The sequence below is a fragment of the Schistocerca piceifrons genome, chromosome 11 (genome assembly GCF_021461385.2).
Source record: "Schistocerca piceifrons isolate TAMUIC-IGC-003096 chromosome 11, iqSchPice1.1, whole genome shotgun sequence".
In the NCBI taxonomy this organism is placed as follows: Eukaryota; Metazoa; Arthropoda; class Insecta; order Orthoptera; family Acrididae; genus Schistocerca; species Schistocerca piceifrons.
Window position 1 is genome coordinate 152,991,409 of NC_060148.1, and position 18,789 is coordinate 153,010,197.

The 18,789-nt window shown below is 40.4% G+C and overlaps 1 protein-coding gene across 1 annotated transcript in view; it reads right to left on the reverse strand.

Annotated features, from left to right (window-relative positions):
* Positions 1 to 380: 380 nt before the first annotated feature.
* The window catches only part of LOC124719839, a 78,290-nt gene continuing 59,881 nt past the window's right edge, over positions 381 to 18,789 (reverse strand). The window contains exon 6 of the mRNA XM_047245026.1: positions 381 to 482. Within this exon, the coding sequence (XP_047100982.1) occupies positions 381 to 482 (102 nt within the window). The remainder of the gene's footprint in view (positions 483 to 18,789) is intronic.

The window sequence follows — 18,789 nt, forward strand, 5'->3', positions numbered from 1 at the left end:
CTTGGACATGCAGTAACGGTTGTGGATGTGGTAACTCTCGTATGTACAATAACTCTACTCTTGTGTGTACAGTATGTCCAGTGCGTGCAGCAACTTTCGTGTGTGCAATTACTCTCATGGGCGCAATAACTCTTGCATATGCAGTAACTCTTGTGCAGGCAATAACTCTTGTACATGCAGTAAGTATTGTGTGTGCAATAACTGTTATGCATGCAGTAACTCTCATACATACAGTTACCATTTTGCATGCTGCAACTCTTGTGCATTCAGTAACTGTTGTGTGTGGAAAAACTGTTGTTTTTGCAGTGACTTTTGTGTACACAGTAACACTTGCATGTAGAGCTACACTGGAATGTGCAGGAACATTCAGCAATTCTAGCTCATGTAGCAACCACAGCATGTGCAGGAGCTCTTGTATGCACAGTATCTCTAGTGCAGAGTAAGTCTTGCATGTGCAGTAGCTCCTGGATAAACAGTAGCTCCTGCATGCACAGTAACTCTTGCATGTGCAGTAAGTCATGTGTTTTCAGCTAATGTGTGTGCAGTAACTGTGGAGCTTGCATTAACTGCTTTGCATGCTGTAATGCAGGAAGAAACAGATGGAGAGAAAGAAGAGTAGGAGGCAGAAGGAATGGAAGGACAGAGGAGGGAGGGATGGAGGGTGGGAGAAAGGGAGGCAGGGAGGGTGCGAAGGAGGTATGGAGGTAGGGGGGAAGGGAGAGGTGTAGAGGAGGTGGAAGGTTTGGGAGAGGAAAAATGACAGAGGACAGAAATAAGGGGAGGAGGAGGGGAGGAGGACGGTGGTATGGGGAGAACACGGAGGAAGACTGGGGCAAAGGGCAAAGAGGAAGATAGGGAGTGAGGGGTGGAGGGAAGGAGGGAGGGAAAGTAACAGAGGGGGACAGAATGGAGGGAGATAGAGAAAAAATATGTGTACTATATTGAGATCACACAAACATGTTGAACAGGCAGTGAAGTCGAGACTGATGAGGAGAATACAGGCACTAATTCTCTGGTGATACGAAAAGTATAATCTTCGATGAAGTTGAGAGACATCGATTAATAAAGTGGAGAAACCAAGTTGTAGAATAGGAGCTGAGCCATATAGCAACTGAAATAAAATACGCTCGTTGTTGTGGTGTTGAACATTAGTTGTGCTGTCTGTCACGACAGCAACATAAATTTACAATTCAAACACACGCACCAAAATCGCAGTCGATTGGAGCATTACAATAACTGAAAGACAAACACTGCTATGTGACGCCGGTGGACAAGTTTTCAGTAAAGAATTGAAGGTAAGCAATCCACTCTAATGTGGGACGTGAGCGAGAGACGGACCAGCCGCGCTAGATGCTCCTAATGGCGTTGTGAATCCATCAATGCTTCTGACATACCAGCCCTGCTAGATGGCGTTGTGCGACCAACAACGTGCGCTCCGTTTGATACCGGCCCCCTATCGACGCGACAACGCAAAACAAGTGACTGCGAGAGAAACTCATGTCTGAAAACACCTCGCGATCACTGCACTTCACGACACACTCTCTACCCTACGCTATGTTCCTTAGCGAGCATCCACCACAACTTTTAACGTCAAAGTATGCGACACGTCCACACACTGTTTATTCGTCTTATATAATTACAAGCTAACAACTTTCCGTTGTTTCCCTTACTGTGAACACTTCTCTCTGTCCACGTCTCATGGCTCTAGGTCAACGAAAAGTACGCTAGTGGGGTCTACGGCGCGTCGCTTCGTGTTTCAAATCATGTGGCAAAAATGCAAAATGGCAATAACGTCTGACTGCCTACACTTAGAAGCATGAAACTTTTACACTGCCAACAGACCATCAACATCTATTTGTTATATAAATGTAAACTGGCTCCAACAAACTGTTCCAGGGAAAAACGGTCGCAAAGCCGATAATACAAACCCAATAACGGATAAAAAGTGAGAGAAAAGCCATTTTTTCGTGCTATATAATTAACTAAACATGTGTCCTTGATTCCCGAGAATGACACACACACACAAGAACCACCTACGTACCTGACAGCAGGCGCTGTATTGCCTCGTAGTCGCTGTAAGCAACGCACCTAGCCTGAGCTCGTGGTGCCTCGTCAAAAAAGAAATGTAAAGACTTCAGAGCGCGGCACAGAAGACCCCCGGTCTCTGACACGGCCTTGGACTCGGCAGTGGACCTTGACACACTTTGATGACGTTATTATGTCAGCCAGGAGATCTTAACAATTGTTGACTTAGGTGCGCTTTGCATGCTTGCATGTTCTGTTACAGCTAAAGGCAATTCATCTGTTGCCATGCTGTAATACTGAATAATTATTTAATTAATAACTTAGGATAAAAAAGTAAAAACATTGAACGTTCACTACACCATTTCTAAATATCCTGTTCCACCAATGTCATTAAACCCCGTTTTTACAACTCACAATATTACAACGTTTCTTAATTTTCACCGGTACAATTTCGGAAATTTAGAGCGCTATATTATACTCAACACTGACATTTCCTTAATACTACTTCGTCTGTATTTACACATTCATAAAATACTATGTTGCCACTTATCTTACAACAATAATTCCATTCGTCACATCCACAAAAGTGGACAAAATCAATGCAACAAAATCAATGCTGTCCGCATGCGATCTGTTCCTGAATACACAGAACTCACTCCCGACGATATGGCTCCAAAAAGCCCATATGAGACGTTGATCGCACTAAATGTCGAACAGAACAAGAAGTGTTAAATTTACAGCAACGAAGCTAATTAGGCACCCGTCCAATATCGCCAGCTCTTTTCCACCTCTGTGAATCTTGTGAGGGTACAGAATTTTTTGTAGTTTAATTCTGGATTATTTTCAATAAAAATTAGAAGTGCAAAGTTTCCTGTACCCTGGTCTCCTATAGAAGAGAAAACTTGTAGTCGCTTAACATGATGTTTCCTTTTTAACGATTCATACTTGCACGCTTCGTGGATAGCGTATTATTAGAAAGGATATTATGTGCTAGTACAATTATTTGTTAATGCTATATTATGATTATTTTTTGAGCTAATCCTTGGGCGACGAGCAACAGTTGAAGTTTGCTAGCAGAGGCCTTTATGTCACAGCAAGTGCAGCACGGAGATTCCAACTGCATGAGGCAACTCCGAGAAAAGGCGATTTTGAGGACCGCCAATGAAAGATATGGTCAAGAGTGTGTACAGCTAAACTCCCATAGGAAAAAGGTCAGTTCATTTCAGTATTAAGAACGCTTCTGTACCGAAAACATATCTCTACAAGTTTTCCTAATGAATGTTCATAGTCGTACAAATCAGACTAGGATATTACCAAAGCTTTAGGCGAATGGTCAACCCATCTATATTCATAAACCGCTATCCTACAAAACCAATAACAGTTGCAGGTTTGTCTCTCTAACGGCTTCCAGGGCCAACTGAAATTGGAATTTCTGTATTGCGCGTAATTAATGACCGACTCTAAGAAATTAAAATTCTATCAAAATTTACTGGTTGAAACTTGTAGCGTTTCGTTAAACGTTTAACACAGTGAGACAGATAATAGACTTAGAATCTGTGTGTTTGTCTTGACGCAGCGCAGCTGATGGAGTGCAAGTACCCGGACTTTACTCATCCATCCAGTGTCAGAGGCTGACAGCACTCGCCGACGCTGCCAGGTCAGCCCCGTAGCGATGGTCAGCAGACGCAACAGGCCCCGCTTATTAGGCGGCCAGGGATTGTGCGTAAAATAATCTGTCCAGTTAGACACGAAAAGGCATTCCACCTGCTGTCCACTGGAAAGACGATGACGTCCAATCGATTTTAGCTCGCTTGTAAAACGGAGCGCTGGGTACACCAAACATTGTGTGTTGTAAGTTGCCAACAGCGAAAAACTTACTGGGAAAGTCCCTAATGTTTTTCGAGCTAGTCATAATAACCGAATGAATTATAAAAGAGTTGTACTGATTACCAATAAAAAAGTAGGTAATCCACGAGTTTAACACATTCATTTTTGTAAGTCTTCTACAACAGCCTTTCATTGCTTCCACAGTGTATGTACTTTTCTTACAGTACTTTCGATAAGAGCCGTGTACAGCGAACGTTGCATTCTTGCTGGTGGAATCCTTCTGAAAAGGAGTTATGGTTTGGCGGTTTCTGTGTTTCTTATATGTTGTTTCTTTGCTGGTCGCTGTGCACTTATAGGACACAATACTATTGTGTAACAACGGTAGGAGATATGAAGTGAGTGAAATATGATTTTATCTAGTGGCTGAGAAGCTCGCCGACAGAAAAACAACAAACACTGAAGAATCAAGCAGCCTCCTTTGTTTTGTTAATACAAGCCATCCAATTAGTAAAAATTTAAAAAAATGCATTTGTTTCGTATGTGCAAAGGTTACAAAACTGTAGATATCAGTCATCGATGTTTGATCTGGTAATAAAAGTTAAGGTTATGATGCAGTAAAGATTTATTTGTCACTGAGACACCCGGTGTGGGACTGACTTTTTGAAACCTACCATACAGGGGTGTAGTACTGGGTGCCAGGTTTCACACCGTGCAGCCATCCACCCTGGTGGACCCCAGTTTGTGACAATCTGACGAAACTAATGCCTCGTGAGGCACTACACCACTAAAGATAACACAAGTTTACCCAGCAGATCCCCAGCGTAGTGGCTGATGCTCTAGGCTCGTGAGCTAAAGGTCGCATACTCAGTACCTACACAACGCTAGTTTTAGAAGAATCTTTATCAAATGGATGTGGTCTTTATTTTGCATTTGATTTTGTTTTAAAAATCGTTCTTTTCTTAAATTTAGTTTCTGATCCTTGAAAGCCTCACTCCAGTTATTGTATTCGTTTTATTATTTTGCACGAATTAAATGACATGAACTTGTATTTAAAAATGTGATTGCAGTAACGTAGCATTTACATTTTCTCATAGTACGAGAAGAATTTATGTTTTAAATATTTGTGTGATGATAACCATCCCAAAAATCTACATATTTTTTGAGAACAATGTGCACCAACTATAAAGTCTGTAAAATATTTAGTGAGCCCAGCCACCCTCATTCTGTAGGTTAAATGTCAGAAAAATTCAATATACACCGAGACACTCCTCAATGTTGGCAGTCTTTGCTAACTGCAGCATAGACACGCTGCTGACTACAAGTAAATGAGGCACACATGAAGGTGAGAAACTTTATAACAGACTTTAACAACTGTGGTTGAAACCAGACATCAATGACAACGAAATTTTAAGTTATGCTGCGAATGTTTCTCGTGAGGATAGGTTAGCCGCCAATGGTGGCGGGGTGTTTAATGCAGTAAAAAATTCGATGAAATCACAGATTCCCAATCTGAATTAACCAGGGTGGAACTGAGTATCAAACAACAGTGAAAATGGTGATGGGATGCTTTTGTAGACCACCTGGGTCAGGATCTGTAGTTATACAGTGCTTGAGACAGAACTTGCAGGATGTCATTAGTAATTATCCTGATCATGCTGTTGCAATAGGGAGTGACTTCAACTGGCCAGGTATAGATTGGGAGTGTTATGCCATCAAAACTGGTGTCAGAGACAGGGTTTCGTGTGGCGTTGTTCGGGATGTCTTGTCCGAAAATTACCTTGAGCAGGTAGTTAGGGAACACCAACTAGTGAGGGTAACGTCTTAGACGTCATGGCAACTAACAGACCTGAACTTATCGAATCAGTTCACGGAGAGGAAGGTATCAGTGATCACAGAGCTGTGACAGGATCTATGATGACGGGCTCTACAAGGAATGTTAAGAAAGGTAGCAGGATATATTTACTCAGCCAAGGTGACAGGACACAAATTTCAGAATATCTCAAATACTCGGTGATGAGGAAGAAGATGTGGAGAACAAATGGAAAAAATTCAAAGGCATCGTTCAATATGCCCTAGACTGGTATGTTCCGAGTAAAGGTTTAAGGGATGGGGAGATGGTCATTGGTTTAATAGCCGTGTCTGAAAAAGCGCTGTGTAATCAAAGAGCACTACATCTGATATTCAACAGAAGTAAAAACCTAGCTGACAAACAAATGCTGAGCAAAGCGAAAACGAGTGTAAGGAAAGCCATGAGAGACGCGTTCAGTGTACTTACCTGATTCCACTAACGTTTTTAAACTGCACAGTTTGGCGTGGGAAGTTCAAACGTAACGTTTCAAAGAGCAACCCAGCATGCCACAACTTAACGAAACGCACGTTCGCCGTCCACTGTGTTGCGTTGAGCCTGTGTCGCTTTGCTGCTCAGTTCTAGGACCAGGTTAGCGTTATGTTACTTTCTTCCTTGAATTTTTTTTTAGTCTGTCTCGAAATTTTTCCCTATCACTGCGAGCACGTTAATCAATGACTTGGGGTTGTTTTTTCGTCTATCAGCTTTGGAATCACTTTCGTTCTAGCTCGCTTCTTTTTTAGAGAGACTGTTTCAGTTTCATGCCCAGGATGAAGACATGTTTTAAGGGGCTCCGGAAAGGCTCAAAATCATGGAAAGTTAAATTTTTACTTTTTTGAGTTTTCTGAATCTGCAGACTATTACCTTTTAATAGATATATATAATTTATTCAATTCCGAAGACTACAACTATTTTTAAATTTTTTTTGAAATGTGTTCTACATGGGCGTGACCCACTGTGGCGTTGTTAAACTGCTGTCAAATGGTGTTATTATTAACGTCCGTGTTCATCAGGTACATTTTAGTGATGTGAGATAAAGTATGTGTTGTGGCTAACCTGTGATGGTTCAATATATATCGCTGGTGTGATTGTCGATTGTTTCATGTTTATTTACTCTGTCGTTATCTCGAAAATATTCGTAATTAATTCTGTGTCTTGAGTCTCTGTTTTGTTGAAGTATAATAATGAGTAAAAGTAAAGTTATTAGAAATCCTCTGAAGGCTTTTAAGAAAAGGAGAAATGTTGGAAAGCCAAAGGTATGTGTTATTACTGTAAACAATAAAGACGATAACCAAGTGAGTGAACCTAACCTCTCAAGTACACCTGCCCATAGCAGTCAAAGTGGGAAAGAAAATACTTCACAGAAGAAGCTTGGTTCAATGAGTGAAAACTATGAATGTTTTATGGGCGAATCGGATGTGAATGAAATATTTGATATGTCGGTTCCTTGTTGGCTCGAAGACAATGATCAGCAGCAATACGGTGGATTGACTGTAAGGCGGTACCACAGTCGTGATTTGCATAACTTGCTCATCCCCATTTGTGAATTAAATGATAGAAGAGGATTGTTCTTTTATGGATAGTTCAAGGTCCCTTTCTAATTTCGCCAGTTGCCCTAGTCTTAGTACAATCATAACAACAAGAAGGTCAAACGTGGTGACATGTTTTGCTTCGATTACCTGGATATTTAATCATAATTAAATTATGTTGCTATTCTCTTGTTGTGCCTGGATCCTGAGATATATGACATCATTTCATCAGATATTATGTAAGATATTATCAGACAATTATGTTGTTCCTTGGGTCCTGGTCCTTGCATTCAGAGATGTAAGTCATAAGTTTGTCAGATAATTACTCTGTCTGTTATGTGATATTTTTCGTTACACTCTTTGAAAATGAAATGTATTTATCAGGGTACTTGACTATAACATTAACTAAATCGTCAGGCCTGCCTAATTTGTTCAAGTGTTCAGTGAGGAAGTGCACATGTTGTCTGCTCAAATTGTATGTGCCAGAGAAGTTTATAACTCAAGTTACACGAGTTGTGTGCTGTACTACAGAATTTAATAGTTAAATGACACTGATCCCTAACAACTTGTTTAGTTGTTTATTCTAACAGTTGACTGCAAATGCATTTTCATATAGTGAATTACTTTCAGGTGTTTCGATTATATGAACAACGATATGAGAAAGATCATCAGTTCCCACTGCAACTTCTTCCAGCTCAGATAGCAACCATTTTGCAGGACCTGTACCAATGTATAGGTGTGAGTAGAAATTACAGGCCTGCGTAGACAGCAAATGGTAGTCGCTCTTTGTGGTGAAAATTTTCAAATTCTGTGAATTTATCATGACCTGTTTACACAGTCGGAAGCTTTTGTAGAACAGTCATGCTGCTGCTCAGGAAAATTTTCACTCATGTGGAATGTACTCAAACATCTACTGTAGATATACTGCACACCATGATGTTTATTCAGCTGTGATGAAATAAGCTGTGATGACAAATAATGATTCTGCTTTGTATTGTTTTCATCAGAGATGATCAGAAAATCTGCATAGTTTTCCCGTTGCCTGGCAAATTCTCAAAAACGCAGAGAGCCAACAACTTTATGAGCATCTTACCATCACTATCGTTTCACGCATCCAAGGCGTATGGGAGATATGAATATTCTACATCTACATCTGCCTCTACATCGTTACTCTGCAAATCACACTTAAGTGCCTGGCAGAGGGTTCTTCGAACCATTTTCATACTACTTCTCTACCATTCCACTCTCGAATGGCGCGCGGGAAAAAAGAAACCCAAAATCTCTCCGTTCGAGCTCTGATTTCTCTTCTTTTATTATGACGATCCTTTCTCCCTACGTAGGTGAGTGTCAACAAAATATTTTCTAAATTGTTAAGGCTTTCGTGGCCACTTGTTGACAAACTGCCTATTGGTTTCTGTCTCGGGTTCTTCGGCCGACGTTCATATAATGATTTTTCTGACGTTTCGCCAGCACGAGTGGCTGGCATTGTCAAAGCTTCACCCCCCATTGCCGGTGGTGAACTGGAGCCGAGCTCGCGGGCGCAGACTATATGTACCTGGCGTACCAACGTCCGAGGGCTTCTCTGCGGTCATTTCCGGTGCGGTTCTCCTCTTGCTACCTGCGACGAAATGACTGGACGATCCATCAACACCAGGATCAAAGAGCATAAGCGACATTGCAGGTTGGGGCAGGTGGAGAAATCGGCCGTGGCAGAGCACGCACTGAATGAAACCGACCACGTAATAAAATTCGCCGACACGGAAGTTCTGGCTGTAGAGAAGCACTATCACACGCGCTTGTTCAGAGAAGCTGTAGAAATACAAAAACACGCGAACAGTTTGAACAAGAAAGAGGAAAGCCTTAAGGTAAACGGATCCTGGCTTCCCGTACTGCAGCAAACGACCGTCGCAGGTAGCAAGAGGAGAACCGCACCGGAAATGACCGCAGAGAAGCCCTCGGACGTTGGCGCGCCAGGTACATATAGTCTGCGCCCGCGAGCTCGGCTCCAGTTCACCACCGGCAATGGAGGGTGAAGCTTTGACAATGCCAGCCACTCGTGCTGGCGAAACGTCAGAAAAATCATTATATGAACGTCGGCCGAAGAACCCGAGACAGAAGCCAATAGGTAGTTTGTCAAAATATTTTCTTATTCGGAAGAGAAAGTTGGTGATTGAAATTTCGTAAATAGATCTCGCAGCAAAGAAAACCATCTTGGTTTCAATGACTGCCGCCCCAACTCGCGTATCACTCTCACCTCTATTGCGCGATAACACGAAACGAGCTGCCATTCTTTGCACTTTTTCAATGTCCTCAGTCAGTCCTACCTGTTAAGGATCCCATACAGTGCAGCAATATTCCAGCAGAGGACGGACAAGTTTAAAGTAGGCTGTCTCTTTAGTGGGTTTGTCGCATGTTCTGAGTGTTCTGCCAACAAGGCGCAGCCTTTGTTTCGCCTTTCTCACAATATTGCCGGCCGGGGTGGCCGAGCGGTTCTAGCCGCTACAGTCCGGAACCGCGCGATCGCTACGGTCGCAGGTTCGAATCCTGCCTTGGGCATGGATGTGTGTGATGTCCTTAGGTTAGTTAGGTTTAAGTTGTTCTACGTTCTAGGGGACTCATGACCTCAGAAGTTAAGTCCCATAGTGCTCAGAGCCATTTCAATTTTTCACAATATTATCTATGTGGTCTTTCCAATTTAAATTGCTCATAATTGTAATACCTAGGTATTTAGTCGAATTGACAACCCTTAGATTTGTGCAATTTATCATATACCCAAAATTTATCTGACTTCTTTTAGTACACATGTGGATGACCTCGCACTTTTCTTTGTTTAGTGCCAATTGCCACTTCTCGCACCACACAGAAATTCTCTCGAGATCATTCTGTAATTGGAATTGATCGTCTGATGATTTTACTAGACGGTAAATTACAGCGTCATCTGCGAACGAGCTAAGTGGGCTGCTCAGATTATCTCCTAGATCATTTGTGTAAATTAGGAACAGCAGAGGGCCTATGACACTACCTTACGGAACGCTAGATATCACTTCTGTTGTACTGGATGATTTACCGTCTATCACTACGAACTGTGACCTCTCTGAGAGGAAACCACGAATCCACTCACACAACTGAGACGATACTCCATATGCACACAACTTGATTAATAGTCGCTTGTGAGGAACGGTATCAAAAGCCTTCTGGAAATCTAGGAATATGGAATCGATCTGAGATCCCTTGTCGACAGTACTCATTACTTCATTGCAATAAAGAGCTAGTTGTGCTGCACAAGAACGATATTTTCTGAATCCGTGTTGGTTATGTATCAATGAGTCACTTTCTTCAAGGTGATTCATAATGTTCGAGTACAGTATATGCTCCAAAATATTACTGCAAATTGAGATCAATGATATTGGTCACTCCAATTTCCTTTCTTGGATATTGGTGTGACCTGTGCTACTTTCCAGTCTTTAGGAACAGACCTTTCGTCAAGTGAGCGGTTGTATATGATTGCTAAGAAACCCTTTATTGTGTCTGTATACTCTGAAAGTAACCTGATCGGTATACCATCTGGACTGGAAGACTTGCCTTTTTTAAGTGATTTGAGTTGTTACGCAACACCTAAGATATCTACTTTTATGCCACTCATGCTAACAGCTGTTCTGGTTTCGAATTCTGGAATATTTACTTCGTCTTCTTTCATGAAGGAATTACAGAAAACTGTCTTTAGTAACTCCGCTTTAGTGGCACCATCATTGGTAACATTTCCATCGCTATCGCGCAGTGACGGTATTGACTGTTTTTTGCACTGGTGTACTTTACATACAATCAGAATGTCTTTGGGTTTTCTACAATGTTTTGAGTCAATGTTTCATTGTGGAAACTATTAAAAGCTTGTCGCATTGACGTCCGCTCTAAATTTCGAGCTTCCGTGACACTTAGGAAGTCTTGGGGATTTTGCATTGGTCTGAATTAGGCATGTTTTTTTCGTTGTTTCTGCAACAGTGTTCTGACGTGTTTTGTGTACCACGGTGGATCAGTCCTGTCTCTTATTAACTTATGCGGTATGAATCTCTCTATTGTTGTCGATACAGTATCTTTGAATTTGAGCCAGATCTGGTCTACGCTTACATAATTAGCTTGGAAGGAATAGAGACTCTCTCTTACGAAGGCATCAAGCGATTTTTTATCTGCCGTTTTAAATAGACATATTTTTGTTTATTTTTAGTGGTTTTGGTTTATATGGTTTTGAGCCTCGCTACAGTGACCTTGTGTTCACTAATCCCTATATCCATCATGACGCTATCTATTAGATCAGGATTATTTGTGGCTAGGACATCAAGAGTGTTTTCGCAGCCATTTACAATTCGTGTGGGTTCATGAACTAATTGCTGAAAGTAATTCTCAGAAAATAGCACTTATTACAGTTTCGGAAGATGTTTTCTGTCTTCCTCTGGCTTTGAACACGTATTTTCACCAACAAATCAAGGGTAGATTGAAGTATCCACCAATTATAACTGTATGAGTGGGGTACTTATTTGTAATGAGATTCAAGTTTTCCTTGAACCGTTCAGCTATTATATCATGTGAGTCAGGTGGTCGGTAGAAGGAGCCAATTATTGTTTTGGTATGGCTGTTGAGTATACAACTACAACTACAATATCGACTATTGCTTGGCTGATTCTGGTCGTTTCTTTGCCCTGTACCCTTTGAGACTTGAGCCCTTTTTGATCTTTACCGAGACTGTCTAACCTAAGAAACCGCCCAGTCCACGCCATACAGCCCCTCCCACCCGTGTAGCCGCCTCCTGTGTGTAATGGACACCTGACCTATTTACTGGAACCCGAAACCCCACCACCATAAGGCGCAAGTCGCGGAATCTGTAACCTACACGGTCGCAGAACCGTCTGAGCCTCTGATTCAGACTCCCCACTCTGCTCTTCATATTTATCGATATCCTGAATTTTCATGGGATAACCATTGCCTTCATGTTTATAATTACTGGGAACATCGTACTTGACATATTTACCAGAACACTCTGGAAGGGAGTCAAAATTATTCTCCCTGGCCACACTATACAAAACGGACTTCATCTTTATTTATTACATGAACAGCCGTATGTTACTATGCAGAATCTCCTGGAAGTTTTATGAATAAAGAACTGTCATTACGTTGAGAATGGATGAATGCACAAATGTCTAAGTACAGCACATTACTTTATGGTTTCTCAGAGTGTCTTTCTTCGAATTATGACAACTTTGTTTGTAAGCGGTTGTAGACATACTTCTCGTACCATTCAGTGAGCGAGGTGGTTTGCAATATTTCGTTTATTCTACTCGGGTAGATCACATAACTAATGAGGAAGTATTGAATAAGATTGGGGAGAAGAGAAATTTGTGGCACAACTTGACCAGAAGACGGGATCGGTTGGTAGGACATGTTCTGAGGCATCAAGGGATCACCAATTTAGTATTGCATGGGAGCGTGGAGGGTAAAATTCGTAGGGGGAGACCAAAAGATGAATACACTAAGCAGATTCAGAAGGATGTAGGTTGCAGTAGGTACTGGGAGATGAAGAAGCTTGCACAGGATAGAGTAGCATGGAGAGCTGCATCAAACCAGTCTCAGGACTGAAGACCACAACAACAACAACTCTACAAGTGTATGTGTGCCATCTCAGTCACATCGTGATGTGTAGGAATTTCAGACTCATAGCATAGCATTGCTTTACAATTAACTGAAGGGTACTGAAGCTTCTTCGAATTTTAGACATCCTTTGGCTCCAAACAGGTTTACATGCATCAGAAATATAATGGGAGGGCGTCCAGATATTAAAAACCACTCTTAATTCGAGGTTGTCAAATTCTGTTTCTGATAACACACCAGTCAGTGAATAATTTAGGCCTATGGTCTAGCTGATCTCAAGCAACTGGTCTTTATTATTGAAACTGCTGCTGAGATTGCTGAACCCACTACTGATAGAACTTTACTGCAGTGACAATATTTGCAGTGATTGTGCGCCTCCAGCATGGATGAGAGTTGGAGGTGTCTCCCAGTGTTAACATCCAAGTTGAGGTGACGTCACGCTGCTTCTGCCACTGCTGTGTGACGTAGGTGCTGGGGCGACAATGGCAGCGGACTTCCCACTGACGTCATGCTGCTGCCCCCACCATGGCCACCTCCTCGCTTATGTTGATGTAACGAGTTTACACAAAGAAGTGTTGCTCTGCAGTGTGCATATACAGATTTATATATTATATCCCCATTACCTTTTTTCAAATGTAGTTGCATGATTATTTCTTCTCCACAGAATTTGCAAGTTGACCGTCTTGGTCAACAACATTCACCTCAAGCGCATCCAACGTTTGAACGGTTACAGGGAGATATATAACATTAGATGGAGCCTCTAATGTTTTGTATCCAGCACCTACTGCAGGGGGAAAAAAACAGGAATTGTATGTAGCAGCTTATCGTTTAGATACATATCTGTTCCAAAACTGCATTAAGCATGAATTGTCAGGAATATATCTACAGCTAGGTCAGACTTGTAAACCTTTTTATCATCCAATGCTAGACGTTCTTCTCTCAGAAAGCCTAAAAGTAGTACCACTGAAGCTTCATTTGCAAAGTCAATACCCCCTTCAGTTGCTCATGTCTCTGCTTTAAGTGTCTTGGTATTTGCAAGTAACTTGAACCCATTTGATGCTGTTATAAATGTGTGTTTACATCGTCGAAACTTATTGACACTCTGCCATATTTACACTGTTCACTCAGCTAGTGAGTATATTTATGTATGTATGAGTGTTTGCAGAATAGTATGACCTGTTTATCATATCTGCAAATATCTTGCATAATGATTGTTTCCCACTGCTGTTGGTGCAGTAAAAGACGAATATACATTGTATATAATTTTGTTTATTAACTTTTTTACGTACAGAAAATAAAAAAAATACGTTGTTGACACATTTCTTATTATTCATACTGCCTTACATCCTTACAGTATTGTTTAAATAGTTTTTTTATAGCCTCTAAATTCTACTATCATTGTGTCCAAATCAACAGGATGCACAATATATTTCGGTTCTCCATCTGTAAACCAATTCTACAGATTTAATATCCATAGGAGTTATAGTAGTAGACTTCGGTACTGCAAGCATACACATTTATACGTTGTTCTGAACCGTCTTCTTTGGTACATTTCATGTACATAACTTACAACATCATTAAACAACGGTTTCACATTCGGTTGCCACCGACTTTGTCTGTTGCGATCCATATTGAACTTTATAGCCAATATAACTTCGTAACACATCTAAGTTTTAAATAAACACACTGTGAAGAGTCCTGCGATAATGATGATAACTTTAATGTAGGAGTTTCATACAGATCGATGATGGTTGCCTTATTGCTACAGATGTTCATGTCAGGAGCAAGTTGAGATGGATCAGAGTGTGTTGTCATCAACCTCACAGTGTGCTTCATCGGCCTACATTGCTCTCCCTACTTTATCTCTGTAAATTGTGTTTTAGCATTACGACGAACATTGTCAGTTTCTACTATAACTTCACATTCATATAGATACACTAATCTTACATTCGCATGTTTGGAACCGCATGCTGTTAACATGTATGTACTGGTAAGGAGTAGCATTTGGAAATGAACTGACAATATGAAATAGCTGTATAGTTTATATATCTCTCTGCAGTATAGATGACCTCTTAATCCTAAGACTTAATGTAGTAACATGTAAAAATTGTGCAGCACAACTTCGGGGCAATTACACACATTTTGAGCCTTGAAGACATAATAAAAATGACACTGTACGAGGATTCTCATTTCAATATCCACAGCCGAGTGTGCTTCAAGATCCAGGGACCAAGACCATGGGAGCAGCATAATTGATAAAATCACGTGTAATTATTTGTTGAAATTATGACATACATCTCAGGATCCAGGAGACAGCCCCAGGATAATTACAAATCCTGATGATTAAACACGGAGATAATCGAATCAACACGTTTGACGATATAGAGGTCTCTGAATTAGCACAATTGGATCATCATGTGACGTCATGACGGGGGACAGGGCATGCACACGCCTCAGAGGGTGTTGCAACATGAGACCTTGTTGTTGTTATATTGAGGCTATGCAAATGGAATATTTAGAAAGTGACATTGATTGTCTGTAAAAGAACACTCACCACCTACTTTAGATAAGCACATATGCCTTGTCCAGTGCTAATACAGTTCATGATCCTCTACTGACGTCTGAGGAGATCGAATCCTTCTGTCTGCATGAAAGCGTCCTTGACTAGATGTTTGTTCACTACTGATGACTGCGCTTACTGAATTTTCCATGAATAACTGACAATGAAAGGGGGCACAACAAGGTTTTTTGCTGTGCACCATGAGGTTGTCCTTGATTTCAAGCCTTGGTATTCTGGCTGTGCAATATCTCGATGAATGGGTAGTTGAGAATTCTTCCGAACATTCTTCCAGACCTTTAGGACAGTTGATCTTCTGGCAGCTGGAGGTGGGATGATGCTGAGAACGGGAAGTCTTAGAGTGTTTGTACTCTGAATACATCTCGTAATTCCTGATTGAATGGCACATCTATCTTCTTTGTATAGGCATCATTGATCCTGGTCGAACAACAATCTTCAGTAACAGAGCACCTGCGGTAGGATTAAAGCTATAGCTCTTAAAACAGGGGCATGAGCTCCCAATAAGGCACCAACAAATTTTTGAAGACTGTTGTTTCTCGTTTTGACTTTAGTTGCTGAAATAGAAAGATGCTACTTTCAAGTTAAGAATTCTGTATAGCGCTAGGTATTATGGTGTAATGCGATACAGCAAGACTTGGCCTCTGGATCTGACGTCTGGTATGTAATCTGTGTTGTGCACAGATGTAATGAAGCTAGAACTGTTTTCTGATGATTTAGGTTCAGGCACCATTTCTTGAAGACTCCCCTATCAGTGGTTAAAGAGGTTTCAGCATCAGAAACGTTGTGGCTCTGGGCCATCAAGCAAATGTCATCAGCATAAACTATAATCCTGAAGACGTGATCCCAGCACAGATACTTGTAGAAAACCATTATTCAGTTTACGTACCCTGTATCTCTCTTGGTTAGAGTAGATATGAAATCATGTACTGCTTAGCATGTTATAAATTAAGTCCTTAAATTTGCGACATGAGATAACAATCGTAAATTCCTAAAGAAGTCCTCACCAAGCACTGTCGTGAGCAGCTGATAGGCCCAAAAAGATAGCTACCCTTACTAATTTCTGCTCATACACATTTTCGATATAAGTGACGAGAGGGAGTTTCTTTTCATTAAATTAATTTCGATTTTTAAGCTGTATAGTGCCTTTATTTTTAACGAAACGGTGTGTTTTGATTGTCCGTAAACGTTCAGAGTTGCACTGTCTAATTTCGTTGGTGCAACCAACATTCTATTGAAAATATGGCTCATTAGTCTAAATGGTACGTTTCATTATTTCTTTTTGCTAATTTCTATGATATCTTCAAATAGTGTACTGTTGATATTGACCAGACAGGTACTTTCCATTTACTTACATAGTTCCAAGATATGCTATTACATGATGTCATTCAAGCCTACAGAATTCATTGCCTCATAGTATTTACTATGAGCGACAAATTATCACTTCACACTACATAACTTTCATTACATAGAATTAACGAATGTAACTGAATATTTTTAAAGTCAATTAAACCTAAGGCAATTTTCTGTTTCCTCTTTCTTTTACAGGCCCGAAGATGGTTGTTTCGTAGCCAGAACTTGTAATAAATAGTAGATGATTGTGTTTTTGAGTTCAAGAAAACTAAAAGGTTTTGTAATTTAATTTTGATGTTTTAGAAATACGTAAGATTACAATTTCCATCACCAAAGTCAGGTTTTAATAACATGTGATTATGATTAAGATGATTCATTGACTATTTCAAATTCACCTAGTTAAAAAAGTCAGCTTCTAAGTTGCTGATCCCAATTACAGTCACTGTTTACAGACTAGAGGTAAAATTGAAAATACTTAAGTTTAGTACAAGTATTAGTATGCCTTGCCAAACGGGTAACTCTTCGAACTGGTATGCACTTAATGGTGTTGTCACAGTGTTTGCCTTTAATCTCAGGCTCTTATTTGGTTTGGACATAGTGCGTAATCCTGGTGGATTGGAGGACGATGTGATTCTTATTGCTGAGTCCTTGCATTCACCTTATGGCTGGGTTAAAACTTCTGGGTAAAAAAACATCACCTGGGATTGTTTGTCGAACGTCAAAGCATTTTGAGTCCTGTTCCAGTGTTCTGGTTATCTTTTCGACTAATTTTTAAAAACTAATCTCTAGTATAATACGAAGGAGTTTATGAAATAATTGTTTAAGTCAGCTTTTGACGAAAATGAGCTAAGTGCTATGTTATTTAACAGAAACTACAATCTTCTGAATGGTATAGTGATGTATGTTTTTGTTTGCGCAGTAGCATAGCTACATCATATTTACAATTTCTGCTGTCATGAAGTCATACAGTTTTCGTTTATTGCTAATGTAGTTATGTCAGTTATATCACAAATTACAAAAAGGGAAGTGGACACAGTTGTAGATGAGATAGGAGATGTAATACTGCGAGAAGAATTGGACATTGAGCTGAAATATCTAAGTCGAAACAACGCCCTAGGAGTAAACAATATTCTGTCAGCACTATGGATAGCCTTGGGTGAGCCAGCCACGACAAAACTTTTCCATTTGTTGTGTTATATGCATGAAAAAGACGAAATACCTTTGGACGTTAAGAAGAATGTAATAACATCAATTCCAAAGAAAGCAGTTGTTGATTTGTGTGAAAATTACTGAACTATCAGTTTAATAAATCATGTCTACAAGACACTAACAGGAATTCTTTGCAGAAGAATGAGAAAACTGATATCCTCATGGAAGTTTAGTATGAATTCCAAAGAACTGTGCGAACACATGAGGCAGTACTAACCATACAGTTTATCTTAGAAGATGGGATAAACTTACGTTTATAGCGTTTGTATACTTAAATAAAGCTTTTGACAGTGATGAATGGAATATCCTGTGTGCAATTTTGATGGTAGTACCGGTAAAATAAAGAGAACGAAAGGCTATTTACAACTTGTACAGAAACCAGAGGGCAGTTATAAGCGTCGAGGCGCATTAAAGAGAATTTGGAGTAGTGGTTAAATTTCAGGGAGAAGAAATGAAAGCGTTGAGGTTTGCTGATGAACTGTAATTCTGTGAGATACAGTAAAGGACTTGGAAGAACAGTTGAAGGGAATGGACAGTGTCTTGAAAGGAGGATATAAGATGAAAATCAACAAAAGCAAAACGAGGATGATGGAGTGTAATCGAATTAAATCAGATGATCTTAAGGGAACTAGATTAGGAAATGAAACACTGAAAGTAGTAGATGATTTTTGCTGTTTGTGCAGCGAAGTAGCTGATAGTGGCCAAAGTAGAGAGGATATAAAATATACACTGGCAATGGCAGGAAACGTATTTCTGAGGAAGCAAATTTTGTTAACGTCAAATAT